This window comes from Hippocampus bargibanti, linkage group LG03 (genome assembly GCF_051943395.1).
Source record: "Hippocampus bargibanti isolate YZ-2025 linkage group LG03, ASM5194339v1, whole genome shotgun sequence".
NCBI lineage: Eukaryota > Metazoa > Chordata > Actinopteri > Syngnathiformes > Syngnathidae > Hippocampus > Hippocampus bargibanti.
In genome coordinates this window covers 12131709-12153880 of record NC_142736.1, presented here as the reverse complement: position 1 = coordinate 12153880, position 22172 = coordinate 12131709, and the positions used below count along the sequence as shown (strand labels likewise).

Here is a 22172-nt window from a genome sequence, read left to right as displayed (position 1 = left end):
GACGACAACTGACCGGTAAGGGTAGCTTTTATAGCCAAAAGGCACAATTAAGGAAATGGGGAACAGGTGCGTGAGTCAGGAGAGCCAGGGAGGGAGGGGCCCGCTCCAAGGAGCAGCGGAGGAAGAGACAGGAGGGGAGGGGCACGCTCCTGGCGTCGACGAGGATGTGACACACATGAATTGTGGGGTGTGCTAGATATTATCCTTGAATCAACTGTGCACCCCCGCTCTCTGCACCAGAGGCCAGAGCGCACTAACCAGTCACCCTGCCACCCCAAACAATTACATATTTTACTCAGATTGCTATGGGAGGGTTGAATACTGTTTCCTGAAACCTATTTTACTAGCGTCAGTGACCCACAATATGCACACGACACCAAATTTGTCATTATCGCTATAAGAGAAGCAAAGTTATGGGCTTCTCAAGTACAAAATTTGCATATTTAAAATACAAAGTATGATTTCACTTGTGTCTAAGACACCTTTTTTCTTGAAAGATGAATTAAAGTCCCCATTATAAACCATTTCTACGTTGAGCCATAAGTATCAATCTTGGGTGTTGTAAATTATACGGGCAATAAAGACTTTCAATGTGAAGCAAGGTTAAAAACATATAAAAAGGTACACACAGCTTCTATTTAAACAGATCAACATTTAGGTTGTTGCAGGCGTGCACATTTCACCTTGAAGTCCCTGATCCAATCATGAAAAGGACACTTTGATCATCTCCTCTTTCATCTAGACTGCTTCATACAACAAAGAGGTTGCAGAAAATGCCTTATATTGAATGGCTGTATCTTTTGAGTTGTGTCACATTATTTATTTAGATTTTATTGTTTTGACTGTGATGGCGCCTCGAGAGTGGCTGCCGTTACAGCAGGTCTTGTATTTTGTTTTTCTGCTTCCGCCTTTCCTTTCCTCTTACTTTCATCACTTTGCTGCTGTGAAATGTAAATGTCTCCACTGTTAGAAGGCTAATCCAATCATATCAAAGAGTACATTTTCAGGCGTTTATCAAAAGTGTAAAGCGCGACCGATATATGATGTCATTCTTACGTAATCTAGTCGGTCTCTTCTGTTTTTGGGTGATATTGTCAAACTCTTTTCTCATTGTCTTGGGGGCCGGCGAGTAAACGGGCGAAACAATTACACAAACGAATATTGTCATTTTGGCTCTCTCTGGAAGTGGCGACATTACCAAGTGAGGTTCAGTCTGTGACGTGTTCAAGGTGGAAGCCTAGTGAACGTAACCAGCGGGCTGCAGCAGTGAGCAGCCTGTCTGTCTGTCAAACATTTAGCATCACGGCCAACATGGCGGACTGGGGTAAGAAACCAAGTCGGAGTGGAGAGCCACCGCTCCATTTTTCACTCGTCAGACACTTTGATACACGAGGCCATCGCTCATTTGTTGCTTAACTGCCGACTCGTATGTGACCGGCGCTGACACATTTTCTGTTGTCGTTTTTACAGACGCTGACAACTTCGAGCCGGAGGAGCCGACTCAAAAGGCGCCGCAGGACAAATGGGAAGGCGAAGACGAAGATGACGACGTTAAAGTGGGTGAACATGAGACAGTGGGCGCCCCAAGACGTGGCTTTTAACGCATTGACGACCAAACGCTTTGTCCGCGTGCTAGAGACGTTCTTTCTCCGGCCTTGGTGTGCTTCTTCACCATGGGTGGAGTGTGACAGTCAAGCGCTACCCACGTAGTTTAGCTAAAGTTAGCTGAATGCTACCGCATGTGCGATCTGTGTTGCAGTTTGCAGTTAGCGGCGTGCCTCTGTGCTTGTGGCTCTTTGTGGACGTTGTAACCGTAAATATTGTCACCCTTGGGTGTTTTGAAAATCAAAATATATCGATTTACAGTGTGCAGTAGTTATCCCCAAATCTTGGTCCAACAGAATTAACATGGTTAAAGCTAATCTCTCCCCGGACCGCCCGGTTGGCTAGCAGACCTGCTAACATACTGGCTAACTCAGCTTCAGTTTGCCTCTGGAATTCGGAGGAAGTAACTTAAACGTGATCAGCGCGGAAAGGCGCGTGTCGTCTTGTGATGGGCACTTTAATGCTCTCAATCAGTTGTCATGGCAGACTGTATGAAGTTAGCTCCTTTATGCACTGCTAGTTTGGGAACGCGGATAGCAGTCAGTCAGACCAACTAGTCCTGTCTGATGACTCATCCAACATCTTGCGTTAGCTCCAGAAATTTCCGTTTATTTTGAGGTAGTGGTGCTTGAGTTGCTGTGACTGCAGGTGTTTTTACCTGAATGCTGCTATGGTGTCAGGGAAATTGCTGGTTGGGGGCGGGTTACTCAATTGTTGGCTTTTGCAGAAAGAAACTGATGAACTAAGTTCGAATTCATAACACTGGAATTATTCCCCTGAGTAGAGTAAACATGTTGTGACCAATGTTCATTGTCAATCTTTGTATCTTTGTTAGACTTAATAACGACCTTGATTTAACAGGTTCTAATAGTGTTCAAGAAATGAACATATTTACCAATCAATGTCGTCACAATATTCTGGTTGAGTTGTCATTATTTTTTCAAGCTCTTCAAGTTTTTTTGTAATAAAAGCAATACATCCTAAGTTCAATTTACAATATTGGATTTAGTAGGCATGACTGTTTTTAACATTTCAGATATGCGCATGTGGTCTTTTTGAAAATAGGTTTACGTTTCTATGTTCCGAGAAAACTTTGTTTTCCAATCAAGAGAGAATTGTCATGCTGTCAACAATTTTACTACTGGCTGATACTGAATCAAACTACTGACAGTTATTTTTAATCTGCCTGGTTTCCTAGTTTGTTGCTTTGTCACTCTCACTTTCCCACCGAATTCACCTTGCAGGACAACTGGGACGATGAGGAAGATGAGGAGAAAAAAGAACTGAACAAGACAGGTAATTAATAATTATTTGGCACTTCTGACAGTTGCTGTTTGGTCAATTATCGTGATTCCTTTACAGAGGCAAAACTCCCCGAAAAGAAAAAGTTGAGTGAGAAGATTAAAGAGCGAGAAAACCGTTTGAAGAAAAAACAACAGCAGTTGAATGAAAAAGAATTGGAAGTGGGTTCATTTGCTCTCCCCTTTGCTTTTGTTATTTTCCCGCGTTCCTTATGCTCATCTGCTATTCTAGGAAGATCTGACCCCTGAAGAACAACTGGCAGAGAAGTTAAAAGTGCAGAAGCTTCAGGAAGATGCTGACTTGGAGTTGGCAAAGGATGCCTTCGGTATGCCGAGAGTATTTTTGTCGGGCCTCCACCAGCGCGAGTTAGTCAAAATGGGGGTAAACCCAAATTATTAAGAATGTCTGTGGAATTGTATTTTTTTTTATTTGATACACCTTTGTCCTATCTACAGGAGTGGTCCATCGATGAGAAGGTTTCTTCAGCCGTCATCTGTACAAAAGTGAAGGTTTCGGACGTTTCGCCTCCTATCCAAGAGGCTTCGTCAGCGAACTAAAGTCTGATCGGCCCCATTTATATATCCCTAGGGATATATAAATGGGGCCGATACGACCAGTCAGACTTTAGTTCGCTGACGAAGCCTCTTGGATAGGAGGCGAAACGTCCGAAACCTTCACTTTTGTACAGATGACGGCTGAAGAAACCTTCTCATCGATACACGTTTGTCCTATCTCTTGATTTGTATTAGGATATTTTTTTTTGCCCTTTTATAAGATAAGTTCCCCAAATCCAAATTCTCCACCGTGTTTGTCCAACACAGACCAACGTTCTGTTTAATTCAATCTCCTGTTTAGAGATACCTCTGATGCAACTTTTCCTTTTCCTCTGTCATTACCTGCCACAAGATAAGCATTTAACCTGAATATCAACCACATCTGCCTTCACTATCCATGATTGCATAACCCATTGTTTTGTTGTGTTTTGTGTGTCCAGGAGTTGGTGGCGGGTCTTCAGTAGCTGGAATTGATGCAATGTGTCCGTCTTCCAAAGAAGAATTCACTGAGTTTGAAAAGTTGCTAAAAGAAAAGATATGCCAGTTTGAGAAATCGGTGCACTATTCAAGTTTCTTGGACTCATTGTTTCGGGAACTCTGTATTTCATGTAAGCCATTGTTACGGGTGCAATTACATTATGTTGCTAATCCGGTTGCTCATCAGGTTCTTAGACATGTCTGACCTTTAACAAATTGTTACCTTACAGTGGAAGTGGATGATTTGAAGAAAGTCAGTAATTCCCTCTCAGTTCTACTTAGTGAAAAACAGAAACAAGAAAAGGTAAGTCTGCTTCTAATAATAATAATAATAATAATAATAATAATAATAATAATAATAATAATACATTTAATTTACAAGCGCCTTTCTGAACACTCAAGGACACTTTACAACAAAGACAGCACACAAAACAGTAAAATCATGCATCATTCTACATGTTTAACAGATCTTGACTGCTAGGGGGCGGTCTTTACCAATTTGAGTGACTTGCTACCCCCCCCCCCCCCCCCCCCCCCACACACACACACACACACACATGCACACCTGAAGAAGAATCACAGGTGTCTTTAGAATAATGGAATAAAGTTGTTTCTTAGACATGGGTGTATTACAATGGAATCTCAGCCATTGTTAATAGAAGGGTTCATGTTTAAGGTTTAGGTTCCTCTATGTAATAGTTTTATTACAATGACAGTAAATAACCGAATGACCCTCTTCAAAAGCCATAAATTACTCTCACTTTTCATACGTGTACATTATGAACGCTCATCCAAACGCACCTGACCTACATGTCAGCAATAGCCAAATATGGCAAATACGGGCGGAAGAAAGCACTCTGGAGACAACTGATTCTGGAAAGTTCCTTGAATTAACAGTGTTCATTTTATTTGCATTTAATTTGTTTGCTCATTTAAGTAACCAGACGCATATAATAGGTGTTTCGTGGCGATGGCTACAGTTTCTCCATGACAGTTGAGTTGCATAAGGTGTAATTACGTAGACCTTAGATCTTTTTCTACGTCCTCCCACCTTGCTACTCTGTCAGTATGAGATAAAATGAGGCTCATCCAACATATGGGACTATATTTCCGTCTAGAAACATGTTTTTCTGGGGGGTGCATCAAATGACCACATGCTTTTTGCGCACCCATGTCACATCACTGATTTGTTCTGTTCTCATTACAAGTCTGTAGAATATCCCTAAATGTAGGGTTTTTGCCCCTATGTTTGAGACAGTCCACCTATACTTTTCTTTTTCTTGAAACCAATCTACTTTGTTTATGATAATCACTATTTTTGTTGCTAAGTTCATCATGAATCGCATTCCGGCCCTTTTATCAATCATATTGTGAAAATGAGTAACGTCAAAATTGATTTCAAGTTAGGAGCCACAGTGCTCCCACCTAAATGTTAGTCGAGAGCAACGGTCCTCAAACCCTTTTTGTCCCCACCAAGGACCAGTTTAATGTCAGACGATATTTTCAAGAACCTACCTTTCAGGTGTGACGGATGGTTACAACAATGTGATACAACCTATATGAAAATGGTGGTATTTTCTTAGCAAAAATGAACATGAATCTTGACACAAGTTACGTCCGGTCTGTCCGCAACGCTCTGGTCGCTATGGTAACGTTTAGAGTAAGGTAAACCACAAATACAAAGTGCATGAAAAATACCACTCACCATCGCCGCATGTAATGCAGAGTGGTCTTGGTGCGTGGGAATCTCCAGTTGACATAAATCCATATTTTAAGTAGAAAATCCTGATAAAGTCTATTAAATGTAACCTTTTGCTTGGCAGTCGTACGCTCTTCTGTCTCCTGACTGAAGCTTTTCCCCTTACCAAAGAAACTTTCCAAATACAGTAAAGTCTCGTTGTATCGATATCGGTTATATCGATAGTACTGCTTATTACGATACTATTTCTATGAACGCAAGAAAATTTACATGCCGCAGGATCGGATATATCGATAGTCCGGTTATATCGATATTTTTTCCGACTCACGAGAATATCGATATAACTCTTATACTCTTTTTCCATACTGACATCAGAAAAACGTTTTATAGCATCTAAAATACCCAAAACATGCAGGATGATATTTTTAGTCAAATGCAAAACACCAATAAAAATGACTTAAAGTGTGCTGAAACTTCTAATTTCGCCATCAACATGGATCAACACAAAGTTTTCAGACCAAACAAAGTACCGCAAAATGCATTGACGTGATGAAAGGACTGCTACAGTGTGTCCTTTCTTGGTCAGGGGCCTTCCTTCCGTAGCATGACGTCAGGACTCGTCACCAACTCAAAAACAAGACTTCCTGAATATTCAGTGTGAGTCTTAAAACGTAAAATATAGCTATATGCGGTGGAATCTTGTAAAATACGCCCAGTAGAAGTCATTTGAAGCGATTTTAGAAATTATGGATACAACTTGTCAGGGAGCCGTCGGTTGTCCTTTAAGATTCCAACATACAGTAAAGTCTCGTTATATCGATATCGGTTATATCGATAGTCCCGCTTATTACGATACTATTTCTATGCACGCACGGAGAAAATTACATGCGCGCAGGGTCGGATATATCGATAGTCCCGGTTATATCGATATTTTTCGGACTCCCTAGAATATCGATATAACGAGACTTTACTGTATATGAAATGGAAGTACGTACTTTATTCTTTCTGTGCAACTTGGTACCAAATGACCCGTGTTCCGGTCCACGGCCTTGTGTTTGGAGACCCTTGGTATGGAGTCCTGCCTTTAAAGTCACATTTGTGTTTGTTATTGAGTATACATGAATGACAAAAACTGATTTTACAAAAAAAAATCTGAATTGAACATCCTGTCCTGCCATGTGAACTTGGCCTTTGATGAACCAAAGTTTTTGTATTTTATGCATTTTAATTCTGTGACAAAATGGCCAACATAAAAAATAAGCACAACCTATTGAATACGTCTGTGTAAGCTCTCAGTCGTACAGGAGTGGTCCATCGATGAGAAGGTTTCTTCAGCCGTCATCTGTACAAAAGTGAAGGTTTCGGACGTTTCGCCTCCTATCCAAGAGGCTTCGTCAGCGAACTAAAGTCTGACTGGTCGTATCGGCCCCATTTATATATCCCTAATGTCCAGACCTGGTGGCGCCGGACACAGCTATGATAGGTCCCTACTCTCAGGTTGGGGGAGGCGCGGGACCCCCCCCTGTGGCCCCACTGATTGTTCCTACATTCTACAACCTATTGAATAAAATACTTTTCTCGCTATCGAAAACAATTGCTTCTACTGTCTATTGTCACAATCATAAAATTTATTTAGTAATCTTACTTTGGTATATGCATGTGGAACAATTAAATTTACATGAGCAAAAACTAAGGTTTTGTTTGATATCATCTTGCATGAAAGTTCCAAATGTTTTTTTTTTTGTGTGGAATTTTTTTTCTTCTCAGAATTAAAGTGAGAAGTATTTTCTTCATTACAAATTTATAGGTTACATCATGAGAAAGGACCCGTGATGTGAACCACTGATACACAAGCGTTTCAAATAGCAGACTATTTGACTTTAACTTGTTCTCTCTCTAGCAAAACAAAGGGAAAAAAAAGAAGAAAGGTGTCGTACCCGGTGGCGGTTTGAAAGCACAAATGCGAGATGAATTGGACTATGGCGGCTTTGACGGTGGCTATGCCCAAGACTACGAGGACTTCATGTGACCCAGGCTCCATGGCAATCGTCCTGGTGCCCTTCCGACCCTGAGTTTTGCAGCTCTACCTTATGCTGTCCAGTGCCATCCTGGAAGTTCAGAACTATTTGTTGCACCCTTCATCTTGCTTCAGTGACTTCAGGGACTGTGCTGGAAGCTTCCAGTCTCACCTTTTCATTTATGTTCAGAGATACGCAATTGCCTTTTTAACTCTCTTCATACAGCCTGGACTCACATGCAAACATCCGAATAATTCAGTTTTTATCTGTTGGGTAACCCTGCTCCAAGGGATTATACTTTGGAACTGCTGTCGTCTGTTGTCAGAGCTCATTTTCAATGCAATGTTGCTTCTGTCCCAAAAGCAGACCCAGTATTCGAGTTATACATGTCGTGACATAGAAACAGAAGGTTCTATGCAAATTCTTAAACCAGAATGTCATGTATATATTTTAGATCTCACTTGAGGATGGTTCTTTTACAGATGAGTATATAGTATCTATAACCGGTTGCCAAATACAAATAATTCAACCCGCAATTCATGTTTTCAACTGCAGAGGTTTTGTTCTGGTCCCCTGAAACTGACATCAAAGTGGCGAATGTACGTTTACAGAAAGCACACTGTTAGCTGTAAGGTTAAAACGGGTAAAGAATAATGAATTGACTTGAAAATTTGACTGCCATTCTAATGCTATGTCTCTGGATCGCCTCCAAAAATTGGGGGCAAGCGTATTAAGTGGTATTTGTCGGTGCACCGCAAATGAAATTTGCCATACCATACGAGTGCTTGAAAACATTGGATAGATGAGATTGATACAATTTATTAAAATGGTCTCCTTATCATTACTTCTGCCGGCTTGCATCAAGTATGATTAGGATCATGGAATTTATGGGGCTCTGCCTACTCTCATCATATGGGTGAAATCAATTGAGAGCAATTTATTTCTCCTTTTTCTAGATCTTGACCACTTTCAATGTTACATGGGGAATTTGGCTACTGTGTTGACATTTAGACTGCTGAAGTGTTTTCTAAGCATCTAATTTAATAAATCATTGGTCAAAACAAAGGTGTATTGCTGTAATCACTAAAATGTTTTAATAGTAATAAATATTATATTTACAAGTTTCAAGAAAATACAGGAACGGCATAAGAATCACTTCGTGGAAACAAATTAACGGCATAAAGACATGTACTTTAGCTTTGGTAGTTACAGATTTTGTTAATATGTAAAACATTCCAATTGAATATTGCGCCCAAGTCAACATTAATGTCGCACGCGCTCATTGCTGAATCTTGATGCACTTAGCTTCTGACCTTTGCACCTCTTCCTTTTGGATCTCTGGTGCTGCGTCTTTGACCATTTCGGGAAGTGTTAGCTCTTTGTCGACGCCGGTTTTGTCTGCCTTCAATTCTGCCACCGCTTGTGGCTATCTGACCTTGCGAATTTTGCAAGGTCTGAAAGAAATTTTGACGAGTAACCTCGCGACCACCACATGTGAACATCAATGCGACACCCTCGCTGCTCTTCATGACACGAGAAGTGCCGTCAGAGGTGCCATCAAAGCAGCGTCCGAGAGCAATTTCTTTAGCAGTGCGTGGATCCTGATCCGTGACTGTATAAATGCCGTAGTTATGACCGAGTGGGTCAAGAGGTGCTAGCATGGTGAACTCATTGGTGTCATTGTTGACAGCTAGCGGTAGGTGGTTCACCAGGTACTCCTGGAGGAGTGGATTGACATGATCTCTTTTGCAACTACCCTGTGGAATCACCTTCACCAACGTACGGTCAACGCGTCCCTGATCATACAACATCCCGCTGCACTTGAATTCGAGACACACTGCCGATACCGCCGTTTGGTCCATGTCGCGGATGCTTCGGATATCTCTGAGACCGTACAGCTGGCCGACTGTCTTTGGATGAGTGCCCCCCATATTGTGAGATCGCACGTTAATCTCATGTGGGCTGTTGATCTTGACTTTGATGTAGCAGGCACGGTATTCCATCGGTTTAGGCCACCAACTGAGGTAGTCCTCTGTCCAGCTCATTGGGTCGTCCTCATTGAATGGCACTGTGTTGTAATCATAACGATCTCCTTCTACTCGTGAGAAGCGGAAATGTGCAGCACTGAATGGTGCCTCCTCACATTCTTTCAATTTTTCAAACGCGTACACTGGTCCGTTAGCCTCTTCGGCTGTGTTTGGACTCGGTTTTGCCAAGTTGATGCTAAACGCTGTCTTCTTAAGTCTGGTGTTGTCGTGATCCGTGCGCCTGTAGTTCAGCCTGCCCAGGTAAGGCTGCGGTACTCCGATGACATTTGGATTGAGTTTGGGAGTAGAAGCCACAGCCTCCAGTTCCTCGCCTCCGAGGTTGGCCATGACGTACGCGGTGTAAGCATCTGCCTTTTGCTCATCGCAGAAAGCTGGTAGACAAGCGCCGTTCGAGCCAGTGATGACACTGTCGAAACGTCCCCAAGCGCGAGGGTTAGAGGAGTAGCCCGCTGTGGGCTCCATATTTATGAGACTCACTACGACTCCCTCAACTTGTTCACTCGGCATGAAGCGTTCGCTGCGGAAGGCCCTCACTTTCACATAACACCTCCGGTTCTCTGGGACGTCCAGATTAAAAAGCCGCCGCTCTCTGATCTCCAGGTTGCCAATCAGAAAAGTTCTCTCCTCCCTTTTTCTTCTTGATTTCTTTTCCAGCTTGAGACTTCCCTCCTCCTCCCACAGGCCTGTTTCAGGATTGAGTGACCAAAGCTTCATGTTTCCAAGATGTTCGGGCATCGTAACCTGAGCAGAATCCAGGAACACCTTCACCTCACCTGCATTCAAGGGTTCATTGGTTTCTGTGACTCTGAAATCAACTGAAAACATCCCATAGGTTCTCAGTGGCAAAGTATCTCCTTCATTTCCTACAAAGCTGAGATCGCTTTGAGCCGCGATGGCTGTGGAAACATCTCTGGGGTCAAGAAATGTGACACTGGCATTGACGTCACCCACAAACACTTCACCGTTTTCTTTATAGAAAGAATTGGGAGGAATCTGAATGTGAGCCATCACTTCTCGACCCTCTACGTCCCCAAATTCAAGTGTGTTTGTTTCTGAGGACCGAATGGTCATGGGAGCTTTCTTTCGTGTGAGTTTAATTTCATGGTACACAGCACCCCCTTTGGCATTGAATGGAAGCACCTTTGTTGTGTTGATGAACGTATTCATGTTGTCCACAAAAGTCAGGACTAATCTCTCCGTCTCAGGTGGAACATGGATGGTGAAGGTGCCTTTGTAGCCCGTACGACTGATTCTGATGCCATTCATAAAGATGTGGCCAAATCTCATTGGCTCAGCGGTGTCTGCAGCTATAGCTCTTCCATGCACAATAGCCTTAGTGTCCACACATTTCTGACAACCACATTCGGAAACGACCATTGTGGGCAGTTGGTAGCCTTGGCATGTCAAGTGCCTTTCCTCCATTTTTGCCACTCCGCAGCAGTATGCCACTTTGTCTTTGCATCTGATACCGTTGTCCAACTGTCCAACACATGTGCTGGAAGGACATTTGCCAATGTTGTAGTAGTAAGAGTTTGTACTGTTTTGGTAGCAGTCATGTGGAAGACGTATGAGGTGAGGATCAGGCTCTGGATTGCATGAATGGCTATTTTTGCCTGAGGGAACAAGGAAATATAATTTAATTACTCAATTTTTAGCCTTTGTTTCTGTGTAGCTAGCTATTCTTGTTTTCCCAGTAAGCTGTAACATACCAATGATGTTGAGCGTGGCCTGTTTGGTCTTAATGGCCCCAGATTGACCACTTGCTCTGCAGTAGTACTCTCCAGCATGTTCAAGATGCAGATTTTTCAGAACCAAGATGCTATCGTATTTCCTTTCTAAGAGGCTATTGTTGTGGAACCTTTGTTTAGGAAACACAGAGAGGTTAGAAAAAAATTGAAAGAACGTGAAGATTTACAATATTCAAATGTCATGAAAACATAGTTACAGTATATTGGACATATGCTATGAAGTCTTACCATTGGTACTTGTCAGGTTGTGGTGTACCAGCCACATTACAGCAGAAGGCAACAGTTTGTCCCTCTCTCCTGGCCTTGCTCTCAGGGTTGCTCAACACTCGAAGCTTCTCTGACCAGCGACAAAAATCCAAATACACATCAATTTTCATCCACTTCTGTTCTTACTTACAATAATTTTTACTGTACCGGTTCTTTTGAGCTGCACGCTGAGGACTGTGGTACGCTCAGCGCTTTTAGGAAGCAAAACACTTTGAGTGGCGTGGCCTTGCAGTCTGATTTTCAATGTGGTGTTGCCATCAGGGCAGAGGCCGGGGATCCGGAAATGGCCATTGTGGTCTGTGAGGGTTAGGAGTTTGTTTGAGCCCAGTATTGCAGCCCCTTCAGCAATGAGAGCACCAGAACCACGGACGGATCCCAGCAAGATGTGCTCTTCACACATGCAGGCATTGCACTCTGCATTCACCCTTCCCATCACACAGTGTAGGGTGCAATCTAAAAATTGGGTAAAATAGCCACCGTATTCAGTCAATGATGATATACCATAATTTCAATGCAAAATTTGTCATGTTGCAGTGATGATGGTTCAGGGAGAACGTTGTTTGAAGCAACCAATGTCAGGTTACCTGTCAGACACTCGGTTCCGTGACATTCTTTCCTTTCTACCTTTGGTCCATTGCAAAGCAGTGTAGGAGGCCTGCAGCTTCTGGAGCGAATTTGGACTCCCGCTTGACCACAGAGGGCAGAGCATGGACCCCAGTCTGTCCACAGACTCCAAGTATCTTGAAAGTTGAGGCTGTTACCTGAGAAGAAACAGAACTGCAGCCGTAGTACACCACAAAGTAACAATGACACCAATTGCCTACTGGAAAAATCATCACATCAAGATCCGTACTGGTGAAAATTTTGAGAACAAACCTGTGGGACAAAGGAATCGAACCGCATAGTTGGAGCAGTTACGCTCCGGGCCTTGTTCTTCATTGAGGCACCAGAAGCCCACAGTTGGGTCTGCATGCACCTTCTCTCCGGTTTCACGGGCAGGGATCCAATCAGTGGTTCTGGCCTCCAGCGCTCGGGGACTCTCACACACACGAGCTCGATAGTAAAAACGGATGGCGTCCAGTTGCTCGTAGTCTCCACGGCCTCCCGGATGGTCCACGTTGAACCATGTGCTCCATTCGTAGTTTTCTATTGGTGGTTCAGAAGCAAAAAGGGAATTCACATTGAGGTGAATGATAGAGTTCCACTTCAACACACCGAAGGTGTTGAAATATCAAACTTTACCATGAGAGCGGGCCATAGAAGTGCTTGAAGCTTTGCTTCCCCATTGTTCTGCAACAGAGCATAGATTTTGTTTGCTTTATTTTGTGATTGTGTGTGCTGATAATCACAAACAGTGGAAAACCTCTACAAAAAATACACATTATTGTATATATATATATATATATATATATATATATATATATATATATATATATATATATATATATATCAAGCACAAGATGAGACAAACAAATAAATGCGTGTATGTGTGTGTGTGTGTATGTATTTGTTTGTGCGTGTGTATGTGTGTGTGGGTGCGCATGCGCGCGTGTGTGTGTGCGTGTGCGTGTGCGTGTGTGTGTGTGTGTGTGTGTGTGTGTGTGTGTGTGTGTGTGTGTGTGTGTGTGTGTGTGTGTGTGTGTGTGTGTGTGTGTGTGTGTGTGTGAGAGAGTTTTGGATACATTTTGCAAATGTACTTTTTTCTTTGATATCTACATGTCAAATGACACAGTTAAGTTTTAATGTAAAAGGTTAGTTCTGTGAGGGGTCTGTCCTCCACCCAGTAGAAAATAAAGTAGACCTTTAATTGCTTGCCTAACTGTGTATCTCCAAGCAAGCCATCCCAGATTTTACAACATACTACCCACAAACAGAGTTTCTCTGTCTATGACCAGAAAACTCAGCCAGGCAAAGCAATAAAGAGAGGCTCGCTACCAAATTACATCAGAGTGCTATCATGTCGAAGGTAATAGGTAAGCTTTGCCACAATGTTTGCACAGATGAGCAAAAAGTGTTATCAACTCGAGCTTCCGATAACCAAAATATCCTCAAAAGTTTGGCAGAGTAGTTGAAATGGAGAAAAATATTTGTGTTGGCAAGATGTACTGTATACACATATTGACTACCAAGTGTAATTTGGCATATTACTGATGAAGTGCTGCCTGCCCTGTGAGTGAATATAATGACTTTGTTTTGTCCTCATGGAGGTCTGCTCAGTCTGTGGGCTTCTTATTTATTTAAAATAAGTTCAGTGTTTTTTATACGTTGAAATTCTCCAGAAGGGGAATTTATTAGCAGTATTTTGTAGAAAGATTTTATTCAGAGATGAAGAATGTCAGTTTTCACAAATATCAAGTGAGCTTTGTGAAAGACTCACCCTTTGCTGAGAAAAATGGCGCTTGGCTGATTCCGACCATGAAAAGGATGAGAAGCCTCAATGACATTGTGATGCCGTGCCTTCGTATTTGACCCTCAAACTTTCAACCTCTGGTCATGTATGTTGTACACCAGGACCTCGGCAGAGGATAGAACACAGCGGCACAACGTCACCACTGTTGGGGGGAGGGGGGGGGGTTAAAAACACAACTGTTTAACTATGGGAAAAAAGGGGAAAATCATATTCTATGACAGACAAACTTTTCCACGCACAATTCTCACTGTCACTGATTTCGAGGTGAACCCACACAGCCTGGGTGGAAGTCAGACAAGTGAACAGCTATACTATCAGTCCCATTTTCAACAAAACTGGCAACAAATGTATTTAAACAGGAACAAACATGCCTTTAAACATTGACTAGGCTGTATTTGAGGGAGGGGCTGGAGCAAAGAAGAAGGGAAAAAAAAACATTGTCAAAGCTCCCACTCGGATTTCACATCTGTGTTAGCCATCACCATTTGTCAAGGGGACTCCCAAACATTTCTGCATCCACTTACAAAGCAATTAACATACAAAAATTTGTTTTCATGTTAACGCATTGGAAATATACATTATATGCCCAACTGGCCACATTTACACTCAATTCAATATTTTGATGCATATTACCAAAAATTACAATGAATTAATTCTAGATCTCCCATCCACGAGCAGCATGAATTGATTTGAAAAAAAATCACAAGTTTTACACGGGCAAATTTGCCATATGATTACAATGAAAGCAACTAGAAACTTTCAACCTTTGGTTGGTTTCACCTCATTAATGTCAGAAACAGTTTAATATCAAACGAATAGCTGTGGATTATTATATAATGCTCTCAGGATAAGGTAGAACGAGCAATACTGTAGCACATATCTTACCTGTTTATGCAGTGGCTATGCTTGCCTATGATTATCCACGTCTCGCATGTTCCTCTTCCCCTCCTATGTCAAGTCTTTTCTCCTCTTTAGTGTGTTTCAGCACCCTCCTCCAGTGTCTCTTTTATACTGTTCTGCCGTTAGCACCACTCCTTCAGGATCTCTGCAGTACGTCACAGTATAGCTTCGTTACGTCTACATAATATCTTGAGAAATCATCATCATCCTCGTCCGGTACGAATGTGGTTGTCTATGTGAGACGAAGGGGAAGACGAGGGATGTAAGTAAACATTATTGCTCAAATGGCTTGAACTATTATGAATAAACAGTAAAGAGATGAAAAATGAATATATGCAAATGCTTTTCACCTGTGTAATTAACCCCGCTCTCTACATTTATAGTTAAAATTGATCATCAATCACAGTGATTCCAAAGATCTATTTTTTTCAAGTTTAGCAGGAAGTTCACGTAGGCGTAATTTTGCTCTGAAGTTAGACAAGCTGCAGTGGAAGGCAAAGGGCACCATCTGGAAAATTTGAGTTTGAGTAAAACTATCCAACGTTTAGGCTAAAGCAAATTCTGTATATATAGTGCTGCATATCTTAATGTGAAAGGATGAAATTATTGTTTTTTTAAGGACAAGAAATTGGCGCTGCTGTTTCCTCTGCCAACAGAATACTTGCGGCAATGAAATATATGTGCATGCACAATTTGCACAAGGTGAACCTTCGCATTTCCAATTCATTAACTTTAAATGTATTTTTGCACTTGAAGTTCTTCTCCAAATATTCCATGGTGAGTGAAGAAAACATCTTTCTACAATGAGATTTGACCCCAGTAACTATCATTCAACAATTAAACCCGCCTTGGAACTGCATCTATGACTGTATTTTAACTTGCGTCATGTTGATGGTAGTTGGACAGCCAAGTATATTTGAGGTGGTCTGGATCGGATTGGATGGATTAGCCTTTATTGGTCTCGCAGTGGAGAAATTTACATTTTACAGCAGCAAAGTGATGAAAGTAAGAGGAAAGGAAAGGCAGAAGTAGAGAAACAAAATACATGACCTGGTGTGAAGGCAGCCACTCTCGCGGCCCCATCCTTAAGTAAAAAAAACAAAAACTAAATAACAAATAATGTGGCATGACACAAAAGACGCAAACAGTCATTCAATCTTAAGTGCTTTCTGCACCCTCGTTGTATGACGCAGTTCTTGATGAAGGAGGCGAGGATCAAAGCGTCCTTTTCACCAGTGGATCAGGGACGTCATGGTGAAATGTGCACGTCTGCTACAAGCTAAATGTTGAAAGCAAACACGAAGCATCCATTGTCAAAAAAAGTCTCACATCTCTAATCCCATCTGAATTTGCTTCAATTCCAAGCTGCAATAGTCCACATACACATCGGCGCTGTGTGCTGACCCTCCTTTCTTCTCATCGCGGGCTCCTCAAGTCATGGATTCACAGACAGACGCAAAAAAAGCACAATCGCCCCAGAGCTTGTCAAGCGATGACGGTCAAATGGCACCTCCATTCCTCCCAAATCAAAAACAGTGTGCAGTCATATTTCTGCTGCCCAAAAGGCGCAACCGCTTAGCAGAGTCTCCTACTTGATGAATGTCATGGCCAAAAATGCTGAAAAATGCTGCCTTTTCGGGCACCATCTTTACTTCTTCTGCTACTAAGAAAAAGCAAAAAATGCCCTACCATTTAATGGTTTTATTTTGTAGAGCAATGTTATGTTATCCTACAAATATTAAACAATCACAACTATTTTGAAAATAAAGACAGAATATAAAAAAAAAAAACAATAATTGCATCTTACTAGGCCCAGTAACATATTTAAAGAACAGCCATACACTGTAAATACTGTCCAATATATCGTTTTTTTTTAATGTTTCTGAATTTGTGAATGAATGTTTGACAGTTCTCAAAAGACAGTGGCCGATTTCATTTACAGTTGCAGTTATATTTCAGAAGGAATTTCGACATTTGCTTGAAAGTCCAACTTTATCGTGGCTTCCCCCTCCCCTTTTTATAAAGTCTTGTCACTTATACATCATTTTCCCAGTGGGTTTGCCAATATTTGTTCTACTATACACAAAATACACGTGTGAATGTTTTTTTGTTGTTGTTGTTTTAATGTGCCAGCCTCATTTCAAGACTACCAATATATATACAGGTAACATCCGAATTACGACCGGGTTCCGTTCCGACAAAACAATCCTAAATCAAACGGTCGTAAATCGAAAAGCATTCAAAATGGCTGACGCGCAGATCACGTGATCATAAATGACACGCTGGCATCTCCTATATGACAGGATAGTATAATAATAATACATTTCATTTATAAGCGCCTTTCAAAACTCTCAAGGCCACTTTAAAGTCACAGAATATTCTTTCTGCGGGTGACGATGTCAATCTGTTGTGTTTAAGCAACGTTTTCTTTTGAATACTATTATATACCAACATGTTGACAGTTCATTTATAAATCTTATACGTTTTAGTGCCATTTTAATAATTTTAGATTTCGTATTATCGATCTTTATTACTGTGTTGGCGCACACGCTTTCTGCTGACGCCAATACGCACGGCTTCCCACGCAATGCGAGCTTTCCAAAAATCGCTCTCCCAGCTAACGGAGAAGCCTGAAGAGGTCACATGTCTCAAAGAGGGTGACCGTAAGCCCGACGGGGGCGTTTGCGTCGCAGCAATCCCACCCGCTCAGCCTCGGCGTCGGTGGACACCCCTCCGTCCCCATGATTGTCACATTCGGATTGACAGCTGGGGGCGAGCCCACGCCTCCCCGCTTCCAACACTTCCTTCTTTAGGACAACGGGTAGGAAAACGGGACGCTGTCAACTTGTATTTGTACTTTGTATTACCCTGGACTTTTTATATCTTCGTCCGAGCCCCCCCCCCCCCCCCCCCAGTTTTGAAAGCCGCTTATAAATGAAATGCATTATTATTATTATTATTACTACAGTATGATGATATTTCCGTTTCTGCACTACCGCGTACGAGTTGCTTCTCGCCATTGTCGGGTTTCCCATTGCCCACCCCCCCACTCATCGTTTTTGGTATTCTTTATTTTTGATTATTCCCCTGTGCCTCTTTTTGGGACCAGCGCTTTATGTTATATTTTAATAAATCATCCTGCACGGACCTCTGTCTGTCGCGTTGCTGGCTGTAGCGGTGGCAGCCATATAATTAAAAAAAAAAGCGGTCGTAGTCGTAAGTACGGGTGGTCGTAACTCGCGCCGGTCTAAAATAGCTTCAAGATACGCATCAAAGATTATTGTAGTAGAGTATTATTTTTGGCATTATCCTCATTCCCTCATTGCCATCGTGTTCCAGGCTCCCCCTTGCTGCTGTTTCCTGTATTTTTTGGTCCTTTCTCAGAACTGCAGGATGTAGTGTTCACTTTCTCCCTTTTTGCCATGCACAGTGGCCCCCTAATGACAGTAGCAGAGGTCGCTCAGCATGCTTTTACTGGAATAGTCATTAGATTGACCAACACCAACTGTGAGTGCTCTCTATCTAACCTTTTTCTCCTCCTTCTTTCTGTTCTCACTGCTCCGAAGAATTTTCAAAGGCTCAGACCCTGCGTAACCATACGGATGGTGTGAATGTTCCTACTGTATTGCTGCGAGCACAGAATAATTCTGTGCTTCAAATAAAGCACCACTTTTTTCCTTATCCGGTAAGTCCATTATTATCACAATGGGAATACTACATGCCAAAACATTACACATTGAATCCGGACATATTTTTTTCTTCCCTGTTTCAGGATTCCGACAACAGATGGAGGAAAAACTCTTCCGGTTCACTAAAAAGTCCTGCCTGCCCATATTTGCCACTTATTTAAAATCAATATTGCCCTGAATGAGAAAGGAAGCCCCGGTGATCTCATGGAGCTAGCTTGATTTTCTCAAGCTACAATAATGTGTTCTCATCGTTGCTGAGTCCGACTTGTGAAAGCCATCGCAGTATGAGATCACAGCCTTGCAGATCGGGTTGTTGAAATGCATCTCAATGTTCGAGTGGCAGTGCCTACATGTGAGGTTGGAGAAGTGATATCATTTCAGTCGATAACCCTCAGACGAGAGGGCAGAGTTCAACTGGCATTCAATGACAAAATGTTATGGCTCAAATATTATCCACTGACACTGTTATAAAATAATTGAAAAATGCGTCAAATGACTGGGACAGGCGAGGAATGGTATAAAACATATTTGGAACATTGGGGAATAAGTTATTTGGAAAATTGTGAAAAAACTGCCTGAGCAAATAGCCCAATAGTCATTAAGTGGCAATGCCTGAAAACCAACGCTGGCTGCTCGTGATCTTTGCTACCTCCGGTATAAGTTGATTGAGAACTGGCATAATTGTCAATGCTAAGGAAAAAAAAACCCAGTAAATTATCAGAGGTCTTCGTTAAATCTACAAATGCAAGTTAAAACTTGACATTGCAAAGCAAAATCCATACTGTACAGTGAAAAGAACTACACCCAGAAACGCCGTCGGCTTCTCTGGGGCCGTGCTCATCTGAGATGGATGGACACATTGGGAATAGGATGGTGTGATGAGTCCACATTTTAAATGTGTATGTATGTGTGTGTGTGTGTGTGTGTGCGTGTGTTGCTTGCTTGCTTGTTTGTTTGTTTCGTCAATAATCATAATAATATCAATGAACAGCTTTCTTCAGCTGTCATCTTTACTTCTTATCCTTCTTAAGAGACTTCGTCGGCGAACTAAAATTTGCTGGTAGCTCTGGCCCTAGATATATCCCTACTGTCCGGTAAATATATATATATATATATATATATATATATATATATATATATATATATATATATATATATATATATATATATATATATCCTTTGTGTTTGCTGGCTCAGTAAAGCACGAAGACACACACTATTAAGTACTAGATTAGAAACATGTGGGCCTGAGAAGATGGATGATACACCCTCCATGAGGGCGCCAATTTTCTCCTCATACTGAGAATTGGAAAACTCAGAAGACCCCATTAGTTCACATACGCACGAGAGCATCTTATATGAAGACGAAGAAAAGCAATTCATTGGGAAATTGTGCACATATGATCTCAGATTCTTTAGAACCTCTGCAAGACCATGCTCATGGTCTTGCAAAAATATTTTAAATCATTGTCTCGCATATGCAATATAGTAAAGGCAGAGTTACATTACTACGACCCAAACAGAATCATATTATTACCATAAGTCAAAGCGCAAGTGCTGTCGTCTCAATACTTAAGTCATACTTCCAATAATTGAAATAAATTCAAACAGACAGTATAATATAACACAATAAAAAAAAAACAAACAAATAAATAAATAAAAACACACAAATAAACAGATGGACGGACGGACGGATGGATGGATGGACGGAAAGACAGACAAAACAGCCCATAAATAGCCCTTTTCATGTGTCCAGGGCATTGTCATCAAATGGAGAGTAGTTTTACTTTATTTGAATGTTATTGTTTGTGTGTGTGTGGGTGTGTCTGTCTGTGCGTGCCTCAACTGCGAACACCACCTTATCGTGGTGAGGCACTTTGCGCGTCTCCATGACCCTGAGAGCTATGTCGTTCGGAGTCTCATACTCCTGGCAGGGTCACCCAAACCGAACAGGTCGAAGGGTAAAGGCCAGATAAAGAGTGATCCCAAACCCCTACCCGGGGGTAGGCATAGGCAGAGTCCAACAGCGCCCAGCCACTTCTACCAGAAGTAGGTCGTGATGGGTATCCTCATTCCACTGGAAACTCACCTGGTAGGAGTGAAGGTGGTGGGAGTGAGGACTGTGCACCCATACCCTCATCTTAATCTCTACCTTTGCGCAAGCTTCTTGCTCCAATCTACATGCCCCCCTGACCCCCAAAGTCCTGTGATGATGTGGAATGGCGGTGGGAACAGGCCAAGGATGTTTCTGGGAGTGCCTAGCCAAACCATGCACGCAGGCTACAATGGAGTGATGTTCGTTGACACACTGCGGGATGGAGCAGCGCATCTCCTTGGCAACTTCAATTGTGTCTGAGCAGTTCCACACTTTCCACCCCTGTAATGGGGAAGGACCGAGAAAATGTGGTCTAAAAATTGTTTGCTCCCCACACTGCTGATGGTAAATTACAATCATTAGAGTCCCCCCCTTGCGGTCGAAAATCCAAAAAAATGTGCGTTGCTGCGGGAACATCTGCAGGCTATCGGACTGCCGACAGGCCCCACCAGAGGACAGCACTTGTGGCCATGGAGCTTGCAAGATATAACATTGACATCGCAGCTCTCAGCGAGACCAAACTTCATGGAGAAGTCTCCCTGACAGACGTTGGTGCAGAGTATATCTTCTTCTGGAAAGGGGTCCCTGAAGGCACCCGCCGTATCCATGGAGTTGGCTTTGCTGTGATCTCCCAACTAGTGCAATGCATCCCAGAACCCCCTACCAACATCAATGAAAGTCTGCTGACATGGCGCATTCCCTTGTCAAAGAAACGCTTCGTTACACTCATCAATGCTTACGCACGAACTCTGGATGCCAACCAAAATGTCGAGGACGAGGTCTACAGAGCTCTGGACGCCATCCTGCAGAAAACTCCGGTCACGGATAAGTTCATAGTAATGGGAGATATCGCAGTCTCCTACCCGATGGCAGCAGGCTGAAGAGGCTGTGGGAGGGGGCTGTGGGATCGCCAGGCTCTTTCACCAAGGAATTGGACATGAAGATGGTATCAGTGTGGAGTACCGCCTCGATGGAAACCTCTTCAACATTAGATGGCTCCTGGCCTACACAAAGACAAAAATAAGTCAGACTTGTGAACTTCAGTATGCCGATGACATGATGTACTATCTCGCAGCTCAGAATCTATGCAGCATGCTCTCAATCCAATTTCTCATTTGTACCAGTCTTTTGGTCTCAAGATAAATGTTGATAAACTGAGCTCATGTTCCAACCTGCTATCCCAACCCTTACACTACCTAGCCTTCACATCAATGGCGTTTCACCAAACATAGTGGACCACTTGACCTACCTTGGATCCACTTTGTCCTCCAACTGCTCCCTTGACATTGAAGTGCCCAAACATATCAATAAATCATCCTTTGGTCACCTACGCAGCAGAGTTTTTGCAAACAGATACCAG

At 42.4% G+C, this 22172-nt stretch overlaps 2 protein-coding genes and 1 long non-coding RNA gene across 3 annotated transcripts; 2 read left to right on the top strand and 1 right to left on the bottom strand.

Annotated features, from left to right (window-relative positions):
- Window positions 1–1125: 1125 nt before the first annotated feature.
- eif3jb (eukaryotic translation initiation factor 3, subunit Jb) lies at window positions 1126–8724 on the top strand. The gene is made up of 8 exons (XM_088991984.1): window positions 1126–1324; window positions 1471–1556; window positions 2850–2901; window positions 2968–3068; window positions 3139–3232; window positions 3902–4069; window positions 4169–4242; window positions 7538–8724. Exons 1-8 carry the CDS (start codon window positions 1312–1314, stop codon window positions 7664–7666), a joined length of 717 nt encoding a protein of 238 aa, XP_088848110.1. The 5' UTR covers window positions 1126–1311; the 3' UTR covers window positions 7667–8724.
- A 2-nt stretch (window positions 8725–8726) lies between these two features.
- Window positions 8727–15133, bottom strand: cilp (cartilage intermediate layer protein, nucleotide pyrophosphohydrolase). Its single transcript, XM_088991983.1, has 9 exons — window positions 15014–15133; window positions 14096–14270; window positions 12961–13008; window positions 12595–12864; window positions 12303–12479; window positions 11866–12171; window positions 11680–11788; window positions 11413–11561; window positions 8727–11316 (listed from the first exon to the last, which is right to left on the bottom strand). The coding sequence occupies exons 2-9, from the start codon at window positions 14160–14162 to the stop codon at window positions 8957–8959; spliced, it is 3486 nt and encodes a 1161-aa protein (XP_088848109.1). The 5' UTR covers window positions 14163–14270; window positions 15014–15133; the 3' UTR covers window positions 8727–8956.
- Window positions 15134–17676: 2543 nt separating this feature from the next.
- Window positions 17677–19340, top strand: LOC148900357 (uncharacterized). Its single transcript, XR_016114443.1, has 3 exons — window positions 17677–17849; window positions 18595–18713; window positions 18801–19340. It is a non-coding gene; the product is annotated as an uncharacterized LOC148900357 (long non-coding RNA).
- The last annotated feature ends 2832 nt before the right edge of the window (window positions 19341–22172 follow it).

What these genes read in the sequence shown, in the direction of transcription:
- eif3jb (XM_088991984.1), top strand. An exon ending in ACGAAGATGACGACGTTAAA is followed by an intron (nt 1,557 to 2,849) that starts GTGGGTGAACAT and finishes TTCACCTTGCAG; the next exon opens with GACAACTGGGACGATGAGGA. An exon ending in AAAAACAGAAACAAGAAAAG is followed by an intron (nt 4,243 to 7,537) that starts GTAAGTCTGCTT and finishes TTCTCTCTCTAG; the next exon opens with CAAAACAAAGGGAAAAAAAA.
- cilp (XM_088991983.1), bottom strand. Translation starts at nt 14,162, where the DNA reads ATGTCATTGAGGCTTCTCATCCTTTTCATGGTCGGAATCAGCCAAGCG. An exon ending in TTCTATGGCCCGCTCTCATG is followed by an intron (nt 12,865 to 12,960) that starts GTAAAGTTTGAT and finishes AACCACCAATAG; the next exon opens with AAAACTACGAATGGAGCACA. An exon ending in CAACCTGACAAGTACCAATG is followed by an intron (nt 11,562 to 11,679) that starts GTAAGACTTCAT and finishes TCCTAAACAAAG; the next exon opens with GTTCCACAACAATAGCCTCT.